At 43.2% G+C, this 24293-nt stretch overlaps 1 protein-coding gene across 5 annotated transcripts in view; it reads left to right on the plus strand.

Moving 5' to 3' along the window:
• LOC121590049 overlaps positions 1-24293 on the plus strand; it is a 100543-nt gene that overhangs the window by 47354 nt on the left and 28896 nt on the right. For 4 of the 5 annotated variants that reach the window (XM_041909394.1, XM_041909393.1, XM_041909396.1 and 1 more), the window contains exons 4-5: positions 3872-3936; positions 10742-10831. In XM_041909394.1, the coding sequence (XP_041765328.1) occupies positions 3872-3936; positions 10742-10831 (155 nt within the window). Of the gene's footprint in view, positions 1-3871; positions 3937-6336; positions 6395-10741; positions 10832-24293 lie in introns of those variants that run through there. The other variant, XM_041909398.1, reaches the window with a different exon arrangement.

Raw genomic sequence — 24293 nt, forward strand, 5'->3', positions numbered from 1 at the left:
GAACGTTTGCCGAACAGCAAACGGGGAGTTTTACGATAAGGCTATGAACGCGGATACATGATGCAACTAGCGAGGAAGCAGCATTTGCAGCACACAGACATACTGTGTATCAAATGTGGCACGGTTGAGTCAAAAATTTCTTCCCATTCCCGCCCGGTTGGTAGACACAAAATTTTCACTCATCACCATTTAGCATTGCCGCCCTTTCTGACCGGGTAACGCCTTTGAATCGATTGCTGGCGGCAAAATAGAGCATGCCGAAGCGCCACAACCAGGGTCGGCCACCACGTTCGCAGCACACAAAAACACTTATTACCGAGGGCAGCAACGCAGCAACAGGAGGGGAAATAAAAAATCTGGAAATCTTTTGTGTGAGTAAACATTTTCGGTTCCGCCCGAAGCCACCCTTTGACCTGAGCTGGAAACGGACGAGGTGAAGTGTGCGCAAGGTAGTTGGGGAAAGGCGTCAGTATGTTTTCCTTCTTCACGTGAGCCAAACCGATCATTAATTGTTTTAGTCATCAGTGCCGAACAGATTTCGCTTTCCACACGAAGAACAGTCTCGCTCTTTCTTTCTCTTTCTGGCTCTCTTATTCGTTCGGCTTTTTTCAAATTATCTTTTGAGCAGCATGATGGCAGTATTAAGCATCATAGCAGCAAACTGAGCGGAAAAAGCGGGACAGAAATCAATTAGTCAAACGCTTAACTATATTTATTAAAGAGATGATGTGCCGAGAGGATCATGATCGTTGGGTGGGTGCAGTGTTGTTGAAAGGGATGGTAATAGTATGCCGCAGAAAAACAGACGAAGAAGAAGAAATCGCCCTTCTCATTTGTTATCGCCCTTACGTTTCGGCCTCGAGCGTTCGCGCAAAGTCGTTCGACTCACGGGCGAAGTAATTAGCGGGCGTAAGCATTAGTAAGCTTGTCCGGCTCATCGACAGAGGTCCTGCAGGTCAGACGCCATATACGTGGACAAAATTAATCCACATGGCTGCCCGAGCACAAGAAAATTCCCAGATGGGATGATCCATTTCATTTATCACCAAACACTGCCTTCGACCTTCTGCTTAACCCTTTCGCAGATCATTTGACGGGCGATCTCTATGCGTGCTGCTGTCAGTCATATAGGGACCGCCTACGTGTGATGAAATTTGGCTTGCGTCATTTATCGTGTCCGATAACGGTTGATCGTAAGGTTTGCGATATTTTAGAAGGTTCTGTTCACGTCACAGCACCCGCAAATATTATTTTATAAAGTAATAAACATAATTTACCAACAATAATTATAACAATTATTAATACATCTTGAAATGAGTTTTAGCACATTAAATTATGAAACATAAATTCCAAAACGCATACTGCCACATTACAATTATGAATCTTGCATAGCATCATAATTATCCCTATATACCCTATACCACCCTGATAATCTTACAGATGAATGGTTCGTAAAATGTTCATTCATCCGTTTCATTTTTCTTCCTTCATTATAATTTATCTTCTAAGGGATTTCCTGAAGAACAAAATAAACATCTGAGTCCAAAGACCACCAACTATCCTTTATTCACACCAACGTGCTAACAGTAGCTTTAATCGACAGGATATTGCTGCTCACACCTTTCTCGCTCTGAAGGTGCTTTGCTCAATCCTTTGTAAAAATAATTTTCCTTTTTCCCTCTTGTAACCGCTGAGCGGTCGACGAGAACGATCGTTTTGTGTCAGAATGTATCACCCACACTAAGGCTATTATGACGTATCGACAATAATGCACAACCACCACCGTCCGTTGTGGCACACCCAGCTAATCTGACAACTACGACGATTCCGAAGTAGCCAATAGAACTGTCAAATATAACAGGGCCACAAACGTCATCTGTCGTCTACTTACAAGCTCAACCGTTTTGAACGCACAGCAAACGAACAACCTGATTCTACTCATCATCAATTAAAGAAAATCAATGAAAGACGCAATCCGGCCCCGATGCTGCTGAGCCCCAGGAGCGTGTGTAAGCTGCCGGTTTGCTTTTTTTGCCAGCCCTACCCATGTTTAAAGGGGCCCGCTCTGTAAAAGTGTTGCCTCCGTTAAAAGGCCAATCAACGAAACTGACAGCTAACAATTACCACGCGCTGTATCGAACGTTTGCACCACGGTGTGCAGCAAAGTGCGATGCAGGAAAGCGCACCAGAGTGCCCAAATCAACCCTGATCGTCGAATGCTCCAATCGAACGGGTTAACTTGTTCATCGTTGATGTTGATTTTCCGCCAGGCTACATGTCTCCAGTATTGCGTGGGCCGTTTTGGATACTTCCTGATGATCGGGCTGACTTTTCTGCAGCCCGCGCAACAGCCGATAAGTTCATGAGGCTTGGCCTCTCAGTGCATGTGTTGGCAACTTCGAGCGATCGGGATCTGCACCTGCCAAATTATGAGAATTGAAAGGGTATCTCAGTTGGTAGCTTATTGCGTATTGCTTCATCCATTTATTGTATCCAATGAAACTAGAGATGAAACAGAAATGATGTATAAATAGCTACAAACTTTTGAAACTATATGTTTTAAAATAAAGTCTTTCTGTACAAACCCTTTTCGTACATTGCGGTTGATATGAGTGATAGATTTAACCGTTTTTGTCTGTCATCGCTAGACTTCCACAACGATCGGCATAGCTCGATTGATTCGAGTTTTATAGCCACAGGGTAGAATTTGCCACCCACTGCGAAGAAGATCGTTTCGTTCCAGCAGTCTGCAGCAAGCGTGAAACGGATTCATACACCCACCACATCGACTGTCTTGCAAAGTGATCTGTGCTGTGTTCTCTTCCTTTCGTTCGTATCAACCTGATGATTATTGATCGTATATTTGGATAACATTTCGTTGGATAGCACGCTATATCCGGGATGCGTTGCACTTTAGTTGAATATTCACAGATAACCAGTGAATCGTGATGTAGGAGGTTGTTTGTTATGCAATAATTGCACTGAAATGTTTTAAAACAATCTGTTATTCTGTTTTAATAATAAAAAAAGCGACATATAATCGATTTTTTGTAACAGTAATGACAGTAATGTCCCCATGAATCGTTTTTTAATCTAAATATACAATGAATCTGAGATAAGCGAATGCTTTTCAGCAACGTTATTTTGTTCTTGATCCTAAGACTTTACTCACTTGATTTTGACATATGGCGGAAACCCCTTTTAAGGCTCGCGTTAAAGCCCCAGTTAAATTGGACGTGAAATTTTGGGTTTTTATTTATATTTCATTGAATATTTTATCACAATATGGCTTATCGTACACCAAAAGAACGGATATTAAATTCCCCAATAATCTAGGCTGTACAAAATATTGAACTAATAAATTAAATGCGTTTCCCCGCTTTGTTCACGGTGAAAAAATAATGGTCATCGGGGAATGATAAGGAAATGCATTTATTTATTTATTATTTTAGCATGTTTAAAAAAATTCAATGAAATATAGCCAAAACCCCAAAATTTCACGTCCAATTTCACTGGGGCTTTAACGCGGGTTTTAAAAGGGTTTTCCTCCGTATGTCAAAACCAAGTGAGTAGAGTTTTATGGTCAAGATAAAAAATAACGTTGATGAAAAGCATTCACGCATTCTGCAAGCAAAATTTCACGTTCACTTTCACGCAAGGTCTAAAGCGACCTTAAGTTTGTAACCTTTATAACGATCATGAGCTTTTGTTCAATCGAGATCGTCACACTTATGTTAAACTAGAATAGTAAAATAATTTACATAACTATAAACAAAAAAATCAAAAATTTTACAATAATAATTAAAAAAAGTATTAAAATTCCATCTACAATATCAATTACTCAATGTTATTTTATTTTCTTCCATTGCAGTGTTCAAACGTAGCATCGAAATCGGTTTACATTCGGCGCCAACACCAAATATAGGATTTTCTAAGGTATTTTTTCTGTACACTCACTTTTCTGTACACATACATTCGCACGACTTGCTGAAACATATGCACCCGCATAATACAACCTCTATTATTAGCGTATGAATGAATGAATATAGTATGCTAGCATATCAACTAGCATATAAATGAAACCACGGTTGTACGGGATCCTGTGTTGTTTGCAGTATCCCAAACGAATGCATTAATTTTGCAGCTATTGAATCGTTCAGCAGTCAGTTTGCTAATTGCATGCCCTACTCGATTAATTTAGCAACTGACTGCTGAGAAATATCTCCGTTTTCCCTTTTCATGCATACACACTGAGCATTAGTACTTCTCAGGTAGTATGACTTACCCAATCCATATACTTAACTACTCCCATGAGAAACCCAAAGAAAAAACACTTTCATTTTGGAACCGGAAAAAGGGGTAGGTGTCCAATCTAAGTTAATGGGATAATGCCCAGCGACCAGGATACATGATGTGAGTCTGGAATTCATTCAACACGAAGCGGAAAAAGGAGGCTCTGTTGTGAATGAAACTTTTAGCTAAGGAATGGCTCTTGTAGTACCGATGTAGCACTCTTCTGTACCCCCTGCGTCGGATGTCGATTGCAAAAATGGTTTTCATAGTCGAAAAATTAAATACATGCTGCGAGCCTAAAGCCGATGAGTTGTAATTATAATTGATCGATTTGGGTGCAAAGTAATGGAAGAGGAATGGGAAAGGAAATAGCAGTGTGTGTGTTTGTGTGTGTGAATGTGTTTTCCTCCCTCCCAATAGGGGAGGTGATATGGGTTGGTTCCCATGCATGGAGTTCGCTTAGAGATGGGATTGTAACGATTCCCGAACGTGACATGCCGCTGATTGAGCTAGTGAGTTTTGATGAGACGCATGAAAACAGAGGAGAGGCTTAGTTTTTAAGTTGAAACTCATCGTCCGTTTAATGCTGTGAAACTGGGCCAACTTTGTAGGAGGTGGATGAGTGTTGAGAAGCTCGTTAGAGCGAACGAAAGTAGTCATCAGTGGGAACTGATGGTCCAATTCTCCCGCTGTGCACTTCATTGATTTGTTAGCATTGGTTGATACGATGGAATTTTTTATTTGGATTGCTAGGTGTGTTTAGCATAAAGATATTATTTAATATAATCTAAAAATAATGCTCTTTAATAGTAATTCAATCCCTCTAAGTGAAACATCGTTTGAAACAGATCTGACACCCATTCATAATTCATTCTGAAAACTAGCACCATAAAAATCAGCTCTTGCATGATTGATTTTCCGTTCGAAGACGATTTAACCTGTGTGGTGAAATGATACGTCAACCACAGCCAAACTTTTTCCACTAGTTATGTTCAAACACCCAATTAAGGCACCGGGCGACTTGAAACACTGAACCAATACGTCCGATCGATCTACGTCGCGGTCGCGTACACTCCCTCACTAGAAGGTGATTTATGACGCGCTCATTTACAGTCGCACTTCCTCGTTTCCGATCCTTGCTAACGAAAATCCTCCTGCTTGACGCTTGGCTCCCCCAAAACAAACCCCAACACAACTTGCAAGCGTTCGGTGTGACATCACTTTCACAAAACGGTACCAAACCGTAGCGATGCAGTCGTCTGAGGCACAGCATATGCCCAACCGTAAATGTAACAGGAACACAAAACGAGAGCATTTCCCCTGAACTGTTTTCAAACGTTTGAAACACGAGATGAAATGAAACTGCGACCGTCGCTGAAAACAACCCATCAACAGCTCGTTTTGCGAAGTGAAGGGAAAGAATTACAACCAAATCATCACGTTACCACTTTAAAGCTTAACATCGTTTCAAACTTTGCTGGCAAGCTTCATCGGATACGTTTTCGTGCATCTGGCAAGTCTTTCTCTTTGCTGTCCTTCTGAACTTGTAGGTCCTACGTCAATTGGCCGATCAGTTTCATTTTCCATTTTCAGTTGCTCTGTCGCTATCGATATCGCCAGCTAATTCTTCAAATCGAAAGACTCATTTCATGAGTAATACGGTTCCTGAGCATGATGGTGAAAAAACGGAAAGGGGTGGGAAACGTACGCAAAGTAAGTCTGAAAGCTTTTGTTTTATCGCGAATGGAAGTTAATCGGCTTCTTAAAGATTATTGTTCGTAATACTGAAATTCTTTTTTTTTTTTTTTCAAAATGTTTCCTTTCTATAGGATCCAGCTCAGGAAGCGTATGTTTTGGGTTTATATTGTGTTTTCCTTATTGAACTGGCCGGTTTTTTGTTTCAATTATTGAGCGAAGTGTAACTGTTCATTCTTCAGAATTGAAACATTGTTGCAGTTTATTCACATGAAACACAATAAGAGCCCAATTATATGGACTAGGGAACAATTTCAGATCTGCATGGCGTAACATCATCCCCTTGAAGGAGAAAATTAAACTTCAATTATCTGTCCAGTATCATACAATGTCTCAAATTGAAGAAGTGAGTTTAGAGAAATACGTCATGTCACTTAATTTTAAGTTCTACCGAGAACTCGAGACCAACCAAAGGGAAACGGTACATTTTTATTCAAAAACGGTTTTATCCACTCGTTTTTAGTCCATGTTTACAAGATTTGAATCGTAAATTTGTCTGACCTGATCTCATTTCCTTTTCCACAAGGGGTGACTCACAAACCAGAGCTAATCGATTAGATCACGCAACCTGTCGGCCGGGGATGGCTGATTGTTGTCAAACTGGCTGCAAAGCGTCCATCTCATGGCAATTACATGCCATCAAACAGCGTAGTACGTTGGAATCGTCGTTGTAGTCGACTTCGACAGAACATCAAAAAAGGGCGAAATCGTATACTATTTGCACCTCCTTAGCACCTCCATTGTACGAAGGGCGATTAGCGGCAAACGAATCATTCCCGATTCATTCATTTGCCAGGCCAATTTCCTGTTTTCGATCAATTCCTCCCAAGTGGTACGCTTAGACGAGCTGAACCATAAGAAGTAGGCGATTTAACAGGGGAGATACCAAAACCAGCATTGTTTCCAGTGTCTCTTTTAGCCGAAAAAACGGCCAAAACCAAATCAATCGAACCTATTACCTAACGCCCAAACGAAAATGCGGGTAAGCTCTGCTAGTGTCGTTCCAAAACGGGGGTGACGGGATCCTCGCTGGAGGACGACCAGTTCTGTCCGACGGCTGAACGTCTGCTTCAGTCACATTTCCTAATGCGTCTAATGGAACGATTAATCATAATCATCCATTTCGCTCTAGTGCCGTCGCACTTATCTCACTCACTCTGGCACGGGGATGGTTTCGTCTGCGCCAACCCAAAACGAAGTTTACTCGCGATTGCGAATGGATGGTCACTGGTCACGTACACGGTCGCAAACTGGGCGAGGGCTTCCCTATTTTGGGGCGAGGGTCCCGAAGATCGCTTGCTTATATTTATTGCATTAACAATGAATTAATCATTTTCGCCCGAGGGAAAAGCCTGGAAAACGAGTGATTGAAATGAGACGTGAAATGGAATGAAATGGAAAACTTCGACAAGCACTAAAGTAAACAGAAACGTTGTACGGGCTTGATGCTTGCAGGGACAATAGAACCCCACACGATGTCCGAGGGTCAACGGGTTGCTGGAGAGTATATGTGTCTGTGTATATGCTGGCTCAAAGTTAACGAGGCTCTTACGAACTCCAAATGGTGCAGAGCTTTAAAGATATCCACGATGCCCATTTAAGGCTGCGGATTGTTACAGACGCGCTCATGTGCATATTGGGTTTGCGATGGGCTTCAGTATGTGTTGTATACTTATGGATTGGTGCAAGTGGAGGATTGAGATATATAAATAAAAAAACTTTTCAACTTATCATCAATGGTTTTATAAATTAAACTGTACTTAATACACCCTTTTGTTCATTTCCAAAGAAAGACAAGAAACCATTAAGTTAATACAGCTCTTAAATCTAAACTTCGTCCTCTAAACATACGAATCTCTTAATGTAATACTTTTGTATTCATCGCACATATAACCACCATCCTATTTCAGCAAATCCCTCAAGCCACAGAGCGTTCTGCTAAAATCTACAGCTGACCCAGTTTCCACGGTCTTCGGTGTGGCGATGCAGCTCAATTCTTCGTAGCTACCAAAGAAACTGAAGCTTCACACAGTTGTTTACGTCCGCACTGGATCTTTGGGCTGTTGTGTCATGCTTTGTCTTCTTCTATCATACAGACTTGATGGGATATGCATGTTTCCATTTATTTTTTTTTTCACAAACAAAACTGGATGTACGTTTGAAGGGGTTTCAGGATGACAGGAAGCGATTGGAAAATCCATTTACACGGTTTGTTAAGTGTTGACATGCGTTGGAATTGTGCACGAGAATACGAGAAATAAAATCCCCACAGTAATACAGATCTGCTTTGAAGAGAGGCTATTGAAACTGTTTTTTAGCTTCATCGGTTTTATTTTGTTAGCGCCTGTAGCGTAGTGTATATTCTGATTTTATGTCTCGCTAACTCTGTTAGAAGTATCTTTTGTAATGTAGTAGCACCGATTCCCCGTTCGAATTATGATCGAGATAGGACCTGAATTTCCATAACGCAGCACCGATCAATACCCGGATCTGGAGAGAAATAACTGTTTTTTACATGCCGGATTCCATGCATCAGAACAAAAAATGCTTTGGCGGGATTCACATTAGGATAAATAACAACCATACAATGTTGTTCAGGTTCTACGCTGTCATCATAGTGATGACAAATCACTCGACTGGATAGGTTTCATTAGAACTGTGGATAAGATTATCAAGGATATTGATCACTAAGCAGCAGAGAACGATATCCCAGAATCACTGATATCATCTCAGATGTATGGGATTTCGAGCGCAAAGAGCTCCAACAATCCAAGGAAACGACACACTTATGGTATATGAATGATGCAGTGCAGTTATGAATTGTTTTATTACCCTCGATACATCTTCACCGTTGTGAGAAACAATTCAACTATCCTAGCAGCAAGCATATATCGCTAAACAAACGAATTATCAGTTGGAATACTTCAGCATACCTTCTTCACCGTAAAGTACGTTCGTCAAACATATACCACCGTCTCAGTGTATAAACCATTCGCTCCATTATACGAAGAATGGCAGGATATAAATTGCAGCAATAAGCAATGGCAACTTGCATGCACCCCAAATCACATGCAATCATCTCGCACACCGATCGATAATCGATTATTGTTTACTTTTATTTCATCGACAATGATCACCGATTGTTAGTCCCCAGCCTGTTGCACTCTGCCACTCTGCAAGCACTGCCGATCTGCATCGCACTTCTTGGCCAGTTTGCTTGGTACGGTACAGTGCAAGAGCTTTAAAGATTGCTCAACCCACAGTCAATAGATTTATTTATTTCTATAACTGTTGCACTCAACAATTACTGCTTCCATTATGCACCTTCACCATGGGCGCATAGCGAAGGGTAATGGTTACGCTGTACCGTTCCTTTGATCGCTTTTCGTCTCCAGTACTGATCGCAGAATAGCGAACGAAAACTACTGACGGTGCTACTCGAGTAGCTATTTTATGTGCCTGATGGGAAAAAGATCGTTTGATCGATTGTTTCGTGATGGGCTGTCCGGGACTAGCGGGACAGAAGAAACGGGTAAATGGGATCAGTGAGATTGGTACAGTAGTGTAAGTTTGCGATTCTCATCTACGTGATCGTTGGCGTATGTACATTAGCGAGTTTTGTCTCAATTTAGTGGTGATGAAATATTGTACTCTATATTAAGCCGGTAACAAAGTTTGTGAGGCCGTTTGATCAAGGTCTATGGAGAAAATGCTTCATCTGTGAATTTGTATACAACAAGAAATATAGCAAGCAGTATTTCTTTAGTATGCTATTATGGTCATTTTATTTGAAACCATGAATTGAATATTATGTTTAATCTTATATAGTTATAATAATAATAGTTATCACTATTATAGTTATTACTATAACTATTAGTAATTATAGTTATTACTAAGATAATTGTAATAATCTTGTTTTAATCATAACAAATCGCACTAACGCAAGGGAAATTATGATTTAATAAACGTAAATTTTGCACTTATTTTCGATAGATTTCCGGATCCTATCATACTGTAGCCCTATACACCACGTCAAACCAATCACTATAGCTAGCAGTGAGACACTTCAACACGGGAACTCCAAACGCGGTCAACTTAAAACGATTTTTGTTATATGTGACGCCGGTTCAAGAAAGGAAAGAGCTCAGGGGCCTAAATTTCGTTCCTATAAAGCGAATCACAAAGTATGCGCCACCGTGTAGGCTCCGACATGATGCGGATTACGATGCGTCCATGATTCGAACCCGATTGGCAATCGTATGGGAACCAGGTGGAGTGTTGTTTGTGGTTCCGTGTGAACAGTGGCTCGAACACTCTCGAACGCTCTCACAGGGCTCTCGAAAATGGGAGGCTTTAGGGAGCGCAGGAATGTCACTCGCGGAGATTGATTTGATTGGGAAATTTGATGATTTGTCAGGTTTACGTAAGTGGCTGAACCGAGCTAAGTGACGAGATGTCAAGCCGCGTGCAGCTTCCTGACCGGATTGGCAGCAGGATTTAAAATATTTATTTCCCCTCCCATCGTCGCTCCCACATTTGTAGTATGTAGTCGTAGCTTAAACACAACGGCGGAACGACTTATTAAGGTGTCATTTTTTTTCTTCTGAAATGCTGCTGGCCATGTTCTTGCTGATCGTTTGTTTGTTCTGATTTATTTAATTTTCCTTTCATTTCTCCCTCCTTTCCATTTTAGGCACTATCTGGATTCCTTATGATGCTCACTCAGAATGGAAAGCTGCTGTACATTTCTGATAATGCCGCCGAATATTTGGGCCACTCGATGGTAAGTCCCCGGGGAACGCTACGTGTAGGGGCAACTGATGAATCATTCAACGATTAATGGATGTATGAGAGATCTTTAGCATTGAAGAAATGCGACAAAACTTTGACTAGAGTAGCCTTTCATTGCGAATTTCAAATTAATCGGGTATGATTAAGACTTTTTTTACCAACACCCTCATACCATAGTGGTATTTTTCAGCGATTTAAAACAGAAGACTTCAATTACACTTCAAGCTTCAAACATGTTTATATAGTAAACATAAAAACAAATACCTGTGGTTGCTTAAAACATACCAAATATTGCACGCTTGGTTAGGGGGATAGGGAAATCCCCCCAAGGAGGGTATTTTGAACTTTGGGGGGGGGGGGGAATTTGCGATCAATTAAATGCGAAGCTGCAGAAAGGTTGAAAACCACTGGCCTAGACTGATCTGCTTCAAATACGTCTTCTGCCGTTGTTTACTGAAGCTCATGCACGGCAACGTAATCTGACGGGATCCCATTTTCTGCATTGTAAATATCTCGTTAATTGCGTGCTAGCCTTACACCTTTATGCATCAATTGTAGGTAGCTACGGGACGGGAGAAGTAGCTACGACTGAAGTGCCTCCTATCACAAGAACCAACCAGGGAGCGATTCCCTCCCGAGCCACTGACCCAAGCACCGCTGGTAAGGACACATACTCACTACTCGACGGAGCTGCTTCCAGGTAGGGAATGTGGCGGTTTGTCTGCTAAGCCGCCTGATAATGGACACAGACTACAGCATAAAAGGGCAGCATGAACCACGAGGAACAATAACGCAATCGCCCCCTGCTCCCTCCCTGGAAGCAATGGACGAGAGAAGTTGAACCGCGAAGGCGAGAAAGATATCATCTTAAATTTCGCACCACGGCAATTTGTTAAAAAGCGCATCCGATCATATTACAATCCCCGCGACTCCCGCACGTTTGCCCGCACCACCGCTGGGTCGGTGAAGAGGCCCTCCCGTGGTCGCTTCCTGGGAAACAATTTCGGAGTCACCTCTTGACTCTTGACGCTGACGACGCTACGCGGCTGACCAACTGACGATCATCGATGGTGGTTGCGTTTGCTGGCCTCTCTGTACCATTGCCATGGACGGTTGCTGCGGCTCGCGAAAGTCTCGTGTGCCTGTGAAATATGATTGTTTTGATGTTTATTCTTTTCTCTGTGTGCACCCATTGCAATGGAATTCAAGAACGAACACTCGATAAAAGTGTGGAAGAGTGCGATGCAAAGCTCTTCGGAGAGTTTTTTTTCAGCGAGTGTCTGTTTGTTACAGGAAGCTTGTTTCTATAAGCAACCATGCCGGAAACTGTGATGGTGATGGTAAAGTCATAAAAAACTCCTCTCAATTCTGATGTACGAAAGTAGAAAAAAAACAGGTAAAAATATGATTATGTCTGGCGAGATTATTGTGAAGTGTCAGTGCAGGGATGTTAGCAGCCGAAGCAGCAGCAACAACAGTAGGGGCAAATGCATCCCAAGTGCAGCTGCTTGCATTTCATTCCCCTTCATTTCAAAACGAGGCTGCAAGTATAGAGCGTTCAATCCGGCAAACGCTCCGCGCAGTGAAGTATGTGTTCGAATCAGAATTGAATCTAGCGGGCAGACTGGCAGGAAGCGAAACTTTTATGAACCTCGCCCGAATGATGAACGAAGGAAGGCATGAATATGTCTCGAGGCCCGCTGATGGGTGGACGAACGACTCTGGGCAAACGATAACGAGGTGTGAAACGGGAAAACAAATCAACTGACTTTGCGTTGTAAAATGCACACTTTTTGGCAAATGAAGCACTGGGCAAGAAAAACATAGCACGCTCGCCGTGAAGGGCACACTTCACTCATAACCCTGCCATGGGGCTTAATGGCTAAATGCTCGAACCCGATGCTAACGATAATGGATTGGCTTTTAATATCGTTGTATTTTTTTCACCCTCTTCGTTTGCTCCGTTTGAGGGCTGCATTTATTCTTTTTTTTCGATTCTACCCCCACTGACACTGACACTGACCGCGAAATGTGGTTCCCCATGGTGCGCAGGCCAATTTTGCATACCATGAGAGCGGGTGTGTTATATTCGGTCACACCAGGACGCTCGCGCACGGCTTCGAGCCCAGCCTGTCTGCGAGGGTGACGATGATTAACAGGCTGATAAGCTGATTAAGAAGCTGATCGTCTCGCTCCGCTGTGTAGCGGTGAAATGAAATGCATTAAATCGATCGGATGCACCGCAATCGGGCGAAGGAAAACAATCGCGATGAAGGGCAAACAGCGAAAATATAGCAGCTGTGGGTGTTGATTGAGGAGTGTGAAAACCGCAACACACTTTTCTTTCTTTTTTTCCTTTTGCTCATTATCAAAGAATGGCATGTACGGAATGCATTCCCTGCAACTGGTGGAATGAGAAAACTTGACCAAAAACCGCAACAACGATTGGTTGGTTGGTTTGAATTAGCAATTCAATTTATTTTCACGCCAAATTGAGCACGGAAGCGTAATTTGTCTAGCCGTAAGGAGCAACCTCGCAAGCCCTGTGCAATTCAAACACTGTGGAGTAGTGTTCGTTTGGTTTTGTTGTTTCACTGTCAGACTCTTCGACAATTGTGTAAAATTACAGTGATTGCTAAGTATCATCACGACAGTCGGTTAAGTGATTTATATTACATAGCGGATGTACGATTTCCTCAACGGGCTTCATTTTCTTCCCTAGAAAATATTTATTTTAACAAAGATAGCGATTTTAGATCTGCTATAAACCAATCGTTCGTTCAATAAACAATACAACAACCACACTTTAATGGCGACAGCATCCACGATCCCACGAAACACTCCTTAACATGGCAACAACAATCTCTTAACATGCCGCATGTATCGGTACATCACTGATCCACCCATGGCCACCCGTTGCCGTCCTCCCCTCCACCGACCGGTACAAGCGATCACGGCACATTATTCAAATTCTCAGCAGCTGTCATGCAGAACGGTGACATCTCTATGCTGATTGGAGGCATCGGTTCGCGGAACGTTACCGTCCCCGGTGTCCTTTTCGCCCGTTCACCACAAACATTATATGCCTGTTGGCACATATTTAGCGTATCGTTGCTGCAAATGTCTGCTATGCAAATGGTGGGCTATGGTTGGCGATATCTTTTTAGTAACAAATGTCTGATGTTTCTCATCGCTTCGATCGTCTTTACGAAAGAATGAGTGGATTGGAAGCTTTTTTGTTGGAAGCCAAGCCTTTTAAGCCTCTATTTTAAAAAGGCATTTGTAACTCTTTAAAAGAGTTGTTTTGAATTTTAATAAACATTAAATAAAAAATGTAAATAGAAAACAATAATTTAACTCTTTTGGATAAATTGTATTTCAATGTACCTTAAAATTCCTAAAACGACCACTCTTAAATAAACCGAAATGGCTACTAACTCACTCATCCACTGACAGCGAACAGTTTGTCAAATGCCTTTCAGCTGCGGGACAGAGTTATGATGAGATGTACGGTTCGCCGCTTGCGTGATCCATTGTGATCCTTCCGTGACATCTGTTGTAATGCATGACATCTGGCCGTTTCTAGGAAAAGAGGCAAATTTCCATAAACCCTGATCTTAGCTGTACAAACCCACTGAGGCTAAAGGGACGATAAATGACAACGCATGACACACTCCAAAACTCCTTTCTTGGACCAGGGCACACAGATCCCAGAGCGTTACGGCTCCAAGTGTACCCCCTTCTCATGTATATGTGTTCCGGGAGCTAGATTTCTCAGCCAAACCGCTGCGCAAAACGGCTCCGGATTTGGGTCGCATTAAGTAACGGCCTCCACCGCTCCATGGCGCCCTTCTTTTGTGTGTTCCTCGAGTCTGCATGGAAGCTATGTGAAAGGTCACTCACATAGGAAGGGCTCTGGTCTTGTACGTACGTAGCTAGCAGTTCCAGCCCCATGGTGAGCGAAAACACAAGCGCATGCACGGTTTTGCATTAAGTGTGATAATGTCTGAACGTCCTGAACTTACGTCCTGGGTCCGGCAGCGTCCAAAAAATGATTGTTCTTTTCTTCATACAAGCTAACGCACTGCTAAACTGTTAAGCTGCTGTGATTGTGTGCACTCGTTGTGCTTGGGCGGGTGGCGTACACTGTTTGCTGCGTACGTATGATAACGCGTGACGCTACGGACGTCGAGACAATTGCCTCAATTGGTATAGAGGTGAGGCGCAAAGCGAACCTGGCAGAATGCGGTTTTACAGCATATTGTATGCTAAGTACTCGGGTACCCGGTGTACTGTGCCCCTTCCGTTCCACCCCGGTTGCGCGAATAGTGTCCGCAATGTATCATAATGCGCGCCAGGCAAAGGATCTCGTACCGCTGTTCAGCCTGGGAAGAATGGTGAGTCGATGCTTGCGCGAGAGTAAATGCAAAATACGTGCACCGGCGATACTTGTGGTAAGATATTAGCGTCACCAACTGTCACGCGTGTGTCGCTGGGTATGTGTAGAGTTTGCAGTTGTTTCGTTGTTGGGGCCCGCTGAACCTGAATTTTCGCCTTCGAGAAGGTGTTGACAATCGGACGGGTGCTTCGATAGTGAGGAGACCATGAGGCATTGAAGCATTTTATAGAAATAGTGTGCCTACTCGTAAATGAGAGGATAGATGTAAGAATCAATTATCCTTATAGAAAAGTTTTTTTTTTTTGAGAATAATGAAAGTGTTTCAGATTACAAATAAAAACTAACAATCAGAAGTGTTTTAAGAGTTGACTTTGACTCTTTACGGTAGATAATAATCAATTTATTGAAATAAGCAAACATAATATGTAAACCACTAGAGTCTTACCTCATGACATTTTTAGCAACAAATAGAATGGAAATATCGTTGGTAAACAATTTCTAAAACTGTTTACAGTATATCAAAGGCATGGTACATGGTGCTGATTTACTAGTTATGTTTTCCTGTTCATTTTCCAACGGGAAAAGGAGAATTGCTTCAACCAAAAGGTTGTGTTGCAGGTTAAATATACAAGCGAGCGACACTGTAGTTGACAATCAATTTTCAGCTCTGTCGATGTCCTATCAATACACCATCACCGTAAAGTTATGAGCCGTTGTGTTTTTTAGCAGGCCCGCTCAGGAATGCCATACACTGCTTTGTGGGCCTTCCAACGCGGCTCTGAAAATCGCCTGCAGAGCTTCGGAACACCGCTAACGACCAATTAATAGATACGTTAATTTATGTTCTAACCCTGTCCTGGCACGGCGGAGGCGTGCGGTACGGTACGACGCCGAACCGAGTAATCTACCTCAGCCACAGCGTTGCGCTTATGCTTATCAGCTTACCGTCTGAGCGATCGATCGAACTTTCCTACCGCAGCCGTGAAGGCTCATTAGACATCGGCAATCGGCATCGGCTCACAACCGTGACGACGATCGCGGTCGCACTTGGAATGACCCATTCTGCCGAGGTGCTGTGAGCCCCGCGTTGCACCATCTTTTGCACGCGAATGGAACGAAAGATTTGCTACCTCTCGCCCGTTCTGAATAGTGCGCACCCCTATTCCCACACACACACACAGAGGGTGCACAGCTCTCGACGGCGCACTTGCGGATTGTTTGCGCCTGCCTGATTCACGCTGATAACATCTGCGTCAGCCTTCACCACGTGCATACCCTTCCTTCCTGCCTGGTCCGCTTTTCCAGTATACTGGCAGTTCCCTGCGCTAGCGGGATGCGCAACGATGGAGGAGTAGGTGGCCGAGTACATTGGAGGATTTTGCCTGAAACCTTCTCGCGTATTCCCCGAGCGCGATACGCGCGAGATGATGTACAGCGGTGGATTTGGCCGGCAGTTTTGAATAAATATAAATAATTCACCAACTGCCTGATCTAACGAACCGTTTCAGTGCGCGGGCAAACACAAGGAATGCACGGTGAGGTGAGGTTTAGGTCACCGATGGTAAACGGCAAACACATGCAACAAACACAAACCTTCTCGAACCAATCCCTAGCGAAATCCGTCTCTGTATCGAATCGCGCCGATTGAGGTTAAGGTTACAAACGGACGGTCGATCGGCCGGAGCTAGATGGCTGGCTGGTTCCTCGTGTTGCACTCGTCTCGCTCTGGGGGTCCTTGGTGCTCGTGGGCCGTGCTCCGAAACCGAAAGTGTCCCCAAGCAAGGCAAGCAGTCCCGGTGTGGGACACCCGTGAACATTTAGGGCACGATGGTACGAAAGGTTGGCCGTTTGGCAGCGCTGGTGACATTTCGTCCGGCGGGGCACCGAGTGGGTCAATAGAATTCCAGCAAAACGGTTGTGCGGTGGTTGTTCTGGTTGGCGTAAGGGAGTGGTTTTTCAAACCTGGAATACACTGAGGAAGCTTATTGAATGGGGTGTGAATATTCAAACGTCTTAGGGCAAAACGTTTGAACAACAATACATGAGAAACTTCTTTCATCGTGTGTTTTGCCATAGTCGTAGAAAGCTTAAGTTTGCATTGTGGTAATTCGTTTGTTTTTATTGAACGACTTATTGAAAAAGAAGTCTTACATACTTAATTTAAAATTGCAAAATAATAATAATAACCAACATCCAAACAAAACATGTTCCACAAGCTACACTAATCATTCATTGCATTAATTCCCACTTACACAAAGCACTACTTCTAACCTTTCTAATCGTCGTTCACTCAAAGCGAAGCCGATTACCGCAGTGCAACAGTCTAGCCAAATAAATAAATCCAATAGTTCCGATCTTTTTTTTAATTGTTCCACTCAAACCCACACCCGCTGCCTTGATTTTTGTACTCCTGAATTATGTCACCCAGCTCCTGCCTGGGGTTTGAAAACTGAATTTATTGCAATCATTTTGGCTAATGGCATACGCAGCCAGGCTTAGCCAAAACAGTTTGAGGGTGAAAAAGGAAAACAAATCTGCACACAGTTTCAGTCGGAGTCAGGGTCTTAGTGGCGCATACGGATCTATTCCTCGCAGCAGTAGAAGCGACAGTTAAGACTGGCTGGTTAGTCGCGGTGCACAGTGTGAGCCAGCCGCTCTCGCACTAGAAGCCTAGGCAGTCGAGATAATTAATTGGTGTTCCGGCAGTAAATCTACTTAGAGCCATCGGCTTACTGGAAGTCGTAGCGTTCGAAGCGCAGTACATTTTTTCATATGCTATTTTGTGCTAATGTGGTCACACAGCCGTTGCAAATTTGAGAACATAAAAAAGTCGAACGATACGATACAGAAATTGAGAAATGAGCTAAGGCTAGAGGATTTAAAACACGTTACGAACTTGTGTTGCATTGTTATTGTTGATGATTTGTAGCTGTGTAGGGTTTAAGCAGCAGAAATAATGAAAAGACTTCAACCAGCCGTAAAGTGACAAACTTTTGCAAAAACAGTTAGAAAATTGGGTTACAAGTTACAAAAGTACCAATCTAAACATCAACTTCTAAAACAAAAAATTAATTAAAAGACTAATAATTAGCATTATATGAACAGAATTACAGAATCTCAATAGCCTAGTATGCAAAAACAACAACCTAAATTACATTAGTCTCAATTATATTCCAAGTACAGTTTAGTGTGCAGGTTTGTACCACAAGATCGCTATACCGGATCAAGGTACCAATGTACAATCAGGTATTAATCGTTCGGTGGCTTCCTAAGCAGCAGTAGTAGTGGGTTGCAGCTTGTACACGGGAAGCGTTCACGATTGGCGTAGGAAGCCAATAAATGATTGCGCACAATCATAATCACCGCTAATCGGGTTCGCATATAATAAACAGAATAATAAAACCTGCCCTGCGCCAGCGGTTCACCTTCTTTGCTCGCCATTCACGCGGTTTGGATTGATCGGTTTCGGTACGGTGGCGCGTGAATAAACGCGCCAGGTGACGTTCGAAGTTTGCAAACGCGTGGTCGCACACACCGACCACCGTTGGACACATGCAGTGCAAAAGACACGCTGCGTAAGTGCACCATCTCTCTTACCCACAAACACAATCTAGCATCCGTTTCAAACGTCTTGCCAGATTTACCCGTGCCCCGCGATGCGTCATTTGTCACGCCGTTTGTGTGGTGATTTCAGTGTTTCTTCAACCCTCTTGCTCTACACACATTTTTCTATGTTACTGTAGCTAAAAGTAGGGGTTGAGAATGAGTGTGTTTGTTAACCGGGTGAGAATAATTTTTCTTCAGTGTGCCACGTGCGAAAACTGCAGCGTGTAGCGGTTGGTTGGCGTGGCTCGCACGATCGTTGTACGATTTGAATGTTTGGTACATGTTTCACACAGTAATACATTGTTTTTCACGCGAGATTTATGTTGATGGGCCGTTCTTCTTCTGTCAAAGGTCAATTTAGATCAGTTAAAAATCGGTCAAAAATTAATTCAGCAACAATTTGAATATTTTGGTGAGTAAAGCATTGTAAAGGAAAAGAAGTTATACTAACTAATGATACATTTCCCTTGAAGTCATTTCAATATGTCATGCTAAGCAAAAACTTATACTACAACAACAGCGCATTGCTCTTTGCTTTTGCCACACGCACCGGTTTGACATACGGATAATGTATTTAGTACGCTAAGCACTATAATCGATCACAAAGCACAACGATCGCGATAACTGCCACCTTTAGTGGATGAACATCATTTAACGGTGGACAATTCAATCGCACCGAACACCTTTAGCCGATGGTTAATGTGACAGGCCGATGCATTTCTGCCCTGTCAAACCACCATCCAAACATCATCCATTACTTATCATTGGTACCACAAACGAAACTCATTTCCATTCACCACCATACATTCATTCAACTCCCACGTACCAAATCCGTAAGCTTCACTCGCACATCGCGATCGCAATTGCACTTTCAAGTTCAGCGTACGCATTGTCTGTTTGATCGATCAATCTTTTACCTCCAATGGTCGATTGAGCCAGCTGTGTTCGATATTTCTTTTTTTTATTCATCATTTCCCTGTTCGATAGCCAGCCTGTATACTGTACCATCAATGCATTCAATGCTGTGCTGTATCGACATGTTCATTTGGAACGCAATCGTCATGAATCTGTCAAAACACCAACTTCTTTCTTTTTTCGTTCAATCCCTGAACTGGCCTGAAGTGCATACAATCAGCTCTAGAATTAGAATCCTTGAATTTTTGTGTGTGCATGTGTTGTTTTTTATTTTTTTTTTTTTAGGATTTAAATAAAACTCAAACCGCGATGGTTTCACCGGGGCAGGTTGAGCGCGGCGACAAATGTAAGCCGCAGGGAAATTTATGAACGACGTCGTAATAAATCGGAATACCGTTCCGGTTGTGCCGAATCTCTCGCCTGTTCCGTTTGCAGAAAAAGGCAACGCAACGAACGACCGGGACATGTTTCCACGCGCGGTGTCATGTTCGATCGATTTTTACGATCGTGTTGGGTCGATGTTTTTGTGTATCCGGCCAGCGGTTCGACAGTCCGGCTCGGTTCTGGTAGTTGTGTTTGTTTGTGATGTGAGGCTTGAACATGGACAAGAGCAGTACTTGGATCAGTCCTCACTCGATGTGAAGAAAACAGTGTCAGAAAATCGCTCCGAGCAGCGGTGGCTGTAAACTAAGCTGAACGACGTTTTTTCCCCTGTTGAGGTTGTTTGTTGAATGAAATTTCTCCCGACAATAATAAAATAGCTTGTTTCAATCAACGGTAATGTGTATAAAACAAACGCTTAAGTGAACTATTACGATGCCATTTTGCGACGGTACACAAAGACGTTGTAGCACCACTACGGGTACTGAAAAATGAGATTGTATTAATTCCCGTCAAATAGAAGCGTGAAATATGGCATAATTCATACATTCAGCGTATAGACCATTTTAATTACGCACACACAGACACTGTAGTGAACCAATGCTTCCATTCACTCATCAACACTTCTCGCAAAACTAAACAGTGTAATTTACCACCGGTTTGCCATAATGGTCTTTACCTTTACCGGGTGGATTAAATCACATTTCTTTTTAAATCGCTTTTGCACAAGCTATTATTATCCACAACTCCCGCTTATCGTTGATGAATGCTAAACATACACAGCCCAGTGTTTTCTACTAATCCGATCTCCTCATTTAATGCTCCTTTTCTATCTATCGTGGATTCATTTTCTCGCGCCATTCCATCGCCACGAGATCAACTAATTAATCTTGCACTTAACCAGGGCTGCAATACAAAAACGCACATTAAAAAAATAGCAGGACGGTGGAAAGCCGGCCACGGGGCAAGCCCACCTAAAAGGTTGAGGACCATTCCGCGCCGGAATCGGCAATGGTGTCCATTACCCATCTCTCACGTTTGCTGAAACGATCGTAACGGGGGTTCCACCCGTCAGGTTTGATGGTGAAGTAGGTATCGTATCTGATAAGAAGAGAGAGAGAGCAGATTAAGCATGTAATGGCAATCCACAGGCTTATGTGTTTCCCTTTCACTGGCTGCGCGAAGGTGGTGCCAGTTTTATGACGTTCGCCACTTATATCGCACCCAAATTTAGCGCATAAAACGAAACGGATCGAGTTTTATCGCACCCACACCTAACAGTGCCAAAACCATGACCCAGTTATTGCTCGGTCATTTCGTTTAAGCGCAGCTCTTAGCCACCGTCATCCGGGTTTATTGACCATTACGGAAAATAGCTCGAGTACTTTGTGCAAAAGAAACGACGGCAAACGCCAATGCCAATTTGCGCGTGTTATCATACTAACCGAGTTGAAACGGCAATTGTATAGTGTCACCCATGTGTCACATTTCGCAGGCCATAAATTTATTGCGTGTGAATATACTTTTTTCCGCGATTAGAACTGGACTAGATTGCTCAAGCCGCGCTCTGCCTGCATTCCACAGCTACACATTGCTAGTCACCAGCCAGTGTCTTGGCGAAAGAGCAGAAATAGAAGGAAGATCGTTCCGCACAACCGTTGGAACGAGTTCGTTTCTTTTGCTGATGAACCACGGGTACGACCTTCCTGTCCATCCGATAAGCAAAGTGCAAACAAGCAACTGACTGATGGAGCCCTACCACTCCTCGCGGCAATCAGGCGAGTCTCACGTGAGTCCAACGGCGGGGACCATACCCGACCCCGGTCTGGGTATATTAGTGAGCCCTCAGACAGGCTCGTTCGGTCGACTCCTCCCCTAGCCGGACAGCTGGACAGATCAAGTCCGTGCGCGTTGCACATTCGCTAAAATGTAATAAACTCGCGCCGGTGCATTATCCACCACGGGCGAATACACATCTCCCGCACTGGGATGAATGGATAGCTCACAGTCGGACTTGATCTGATCATAACGATCAGCAAGATCACTTGTTGAACCCTGGGGTTGCGCAGCGTGGAGAGTTTGAAGCGCGGTCCTGCACACACGTCCCAGGAGGCACGGTCGTCCGGTACGTCCGAGCAAATTACAGAAAATCCATCACATTAGATCAGACCCGTTTCGGCCCCTTTTGGGGTGGTCCCGGGCACTCATCGTAGGGAGGGAAAAAACGGCTGCAGTCTGATGCAGCCGTCCAGCCATCCATCCATCCGGGAACGGTACAACCCTTTTTGTCTCGATGACTTTGTGGCATACTGAGCAGCTAGATCTGGGAGATGTCCTTTCACTGTAAATAAAACAATTTGTAAACGAAGTTGTTATACAGCAGAAATAAAAAAATTAATAAAACATTTATGTACAGTAAAAAATGTGTACAAAAAATTATTTCTATTTACTTGTTGGTATGTAAAAAGGTTAAAATTACAAAACTTTTATTTATTTAATTATTTTTTAGCCTCTGCCATTGGATTTACTTGTCAAGCCACATCGAAAATGTATGAGCAGAATCTAAGAATGTCTTGTACGAATTTGTTTGAGTAGTAGTAATAGAAGATTTATTTGTCTATAATATAATGTTGTACAAACAAAATGCAACTTAACAATGGATTAACGAATTCAAACAATATCTTTCCTCGTTATTTTGAAAATGTTCTAGCTTTGCGAAATGGTTTGAGAAATGGTCATTTTAAGCAAAACCTTCTCCAGCAAGTGAATCTACTCAATTCAGTGCAACTACTTTGAAACATGGAAACAATCAAACTTCAGCCAATCATCATTGCGAACATATTTTCACGTCGAATTCTGACCCCTATCAACCATTATAGCCAATATGTACGTTTGTTGATTTTTCTCACGGTGGATACAACAATCTGGTCGATTGCAATAAAATCCATGCAATGACCTGCCTGCCAAACCAGAGCATCGTCCACTGTTTAGCGGATTTCACATCCATCGTGCTTGATTTGGTTTGTTGGTTTATTTTCTTTACAACCTCCGCCTTCGGTTAGCTACTCTTCTGCACCTCACAGCTCACCGAATCTTCCGGGTGGACGGATGAATTTCTCGGTATGGAACTCGGATCGAGCTGGCAACACTTGGCACTGCTGCACGGATTGGAGCTCCCCGGCAATCCTTCCAGATATGTGTTTTTTTACGTTTGCTTGCGTTCACTGTATTGCCATTACGCTGCAACGCGAAATAAACATGTTTTCTCTATAATTACCGGCGAAGATGTTTGTTTTGTGTGATCTTTGTGCTGGTTTTGAAGCTGGAAAGGATTCCACTGCGAGGCAAGAGGGTGGGAGAGTTAAAACTCATCGGTAAGGAAACTCTCGGCGGACATGACGTTTCGGATTTTGTTCTCTTTCTCTTTTTTTACTCCACTCATCCCTTTGACAGAATTATCCTCCTCCAGGAGCGCTCATTGCAATGGTTGAAATTGACCGCACGGGCTGACCCGTTGGCCCCGGTGGGTCGAGTCGGCTGCTGCTGGGACTTCAGATTTGCTGGCTGAAATAAAGCAGAACCCCATCATCATGATCATTCCGGCCACTGACGGGGCGGACGAGCAGTACTGGAAGCTCACTGGGAATGACATTTCGTACGGCTCATTTTCCGACGGTTGTAACTCCCGCAAATCCTCTAATGAAGGCATCAAACATCGCCCTGCGCCTTGCGGGTAAATTTATGGGAAAATTCTTGCCCCCAAGGGGGAAGCGTTCGGACCGTTTTATTGGCCGCATTATGTGCGGAGGCCAAGGGGAAAAGTTTATAAACCATAACTCGCCCAGGGTAACCATCGCGAAGGCACTAAAATAATGGGCAATTAATAATTTTTACCGCAAAATCGAGCACCGTCCCGGGATATCGTTGGTACTTGATAGCACTGGTAGTGCACGTACGCAACCGATGCGAGTGGATTTAACGCGAATGGAAGAAAGTCAGAGACACCATCGACCCAGGGTACAACGGACACAAACTTTATCGTCGCCTTCCGGGGAAACGTTTATTAATTTATTAGTAGTATGGCCACCATCGGTGTATTGTCGAGGATCGACTAAAAGCTCCTAAAAGCTACAGAAGAGAATGGGTGATGTTT

Source organism: Anopheles merus, chromosome 2R (genome assembly GCF_017562075.2).
Source record: "Anopheles merus strain MAF chromosome 2R, AmerM5.1, whole genome shotgun sequence".
Classification (NCBI taxonomy): Eukaryota; Metazoa; Arthropoda; class Insecta; order Diptera; family Culicidae; genus Anopheles; species Anopheles merus.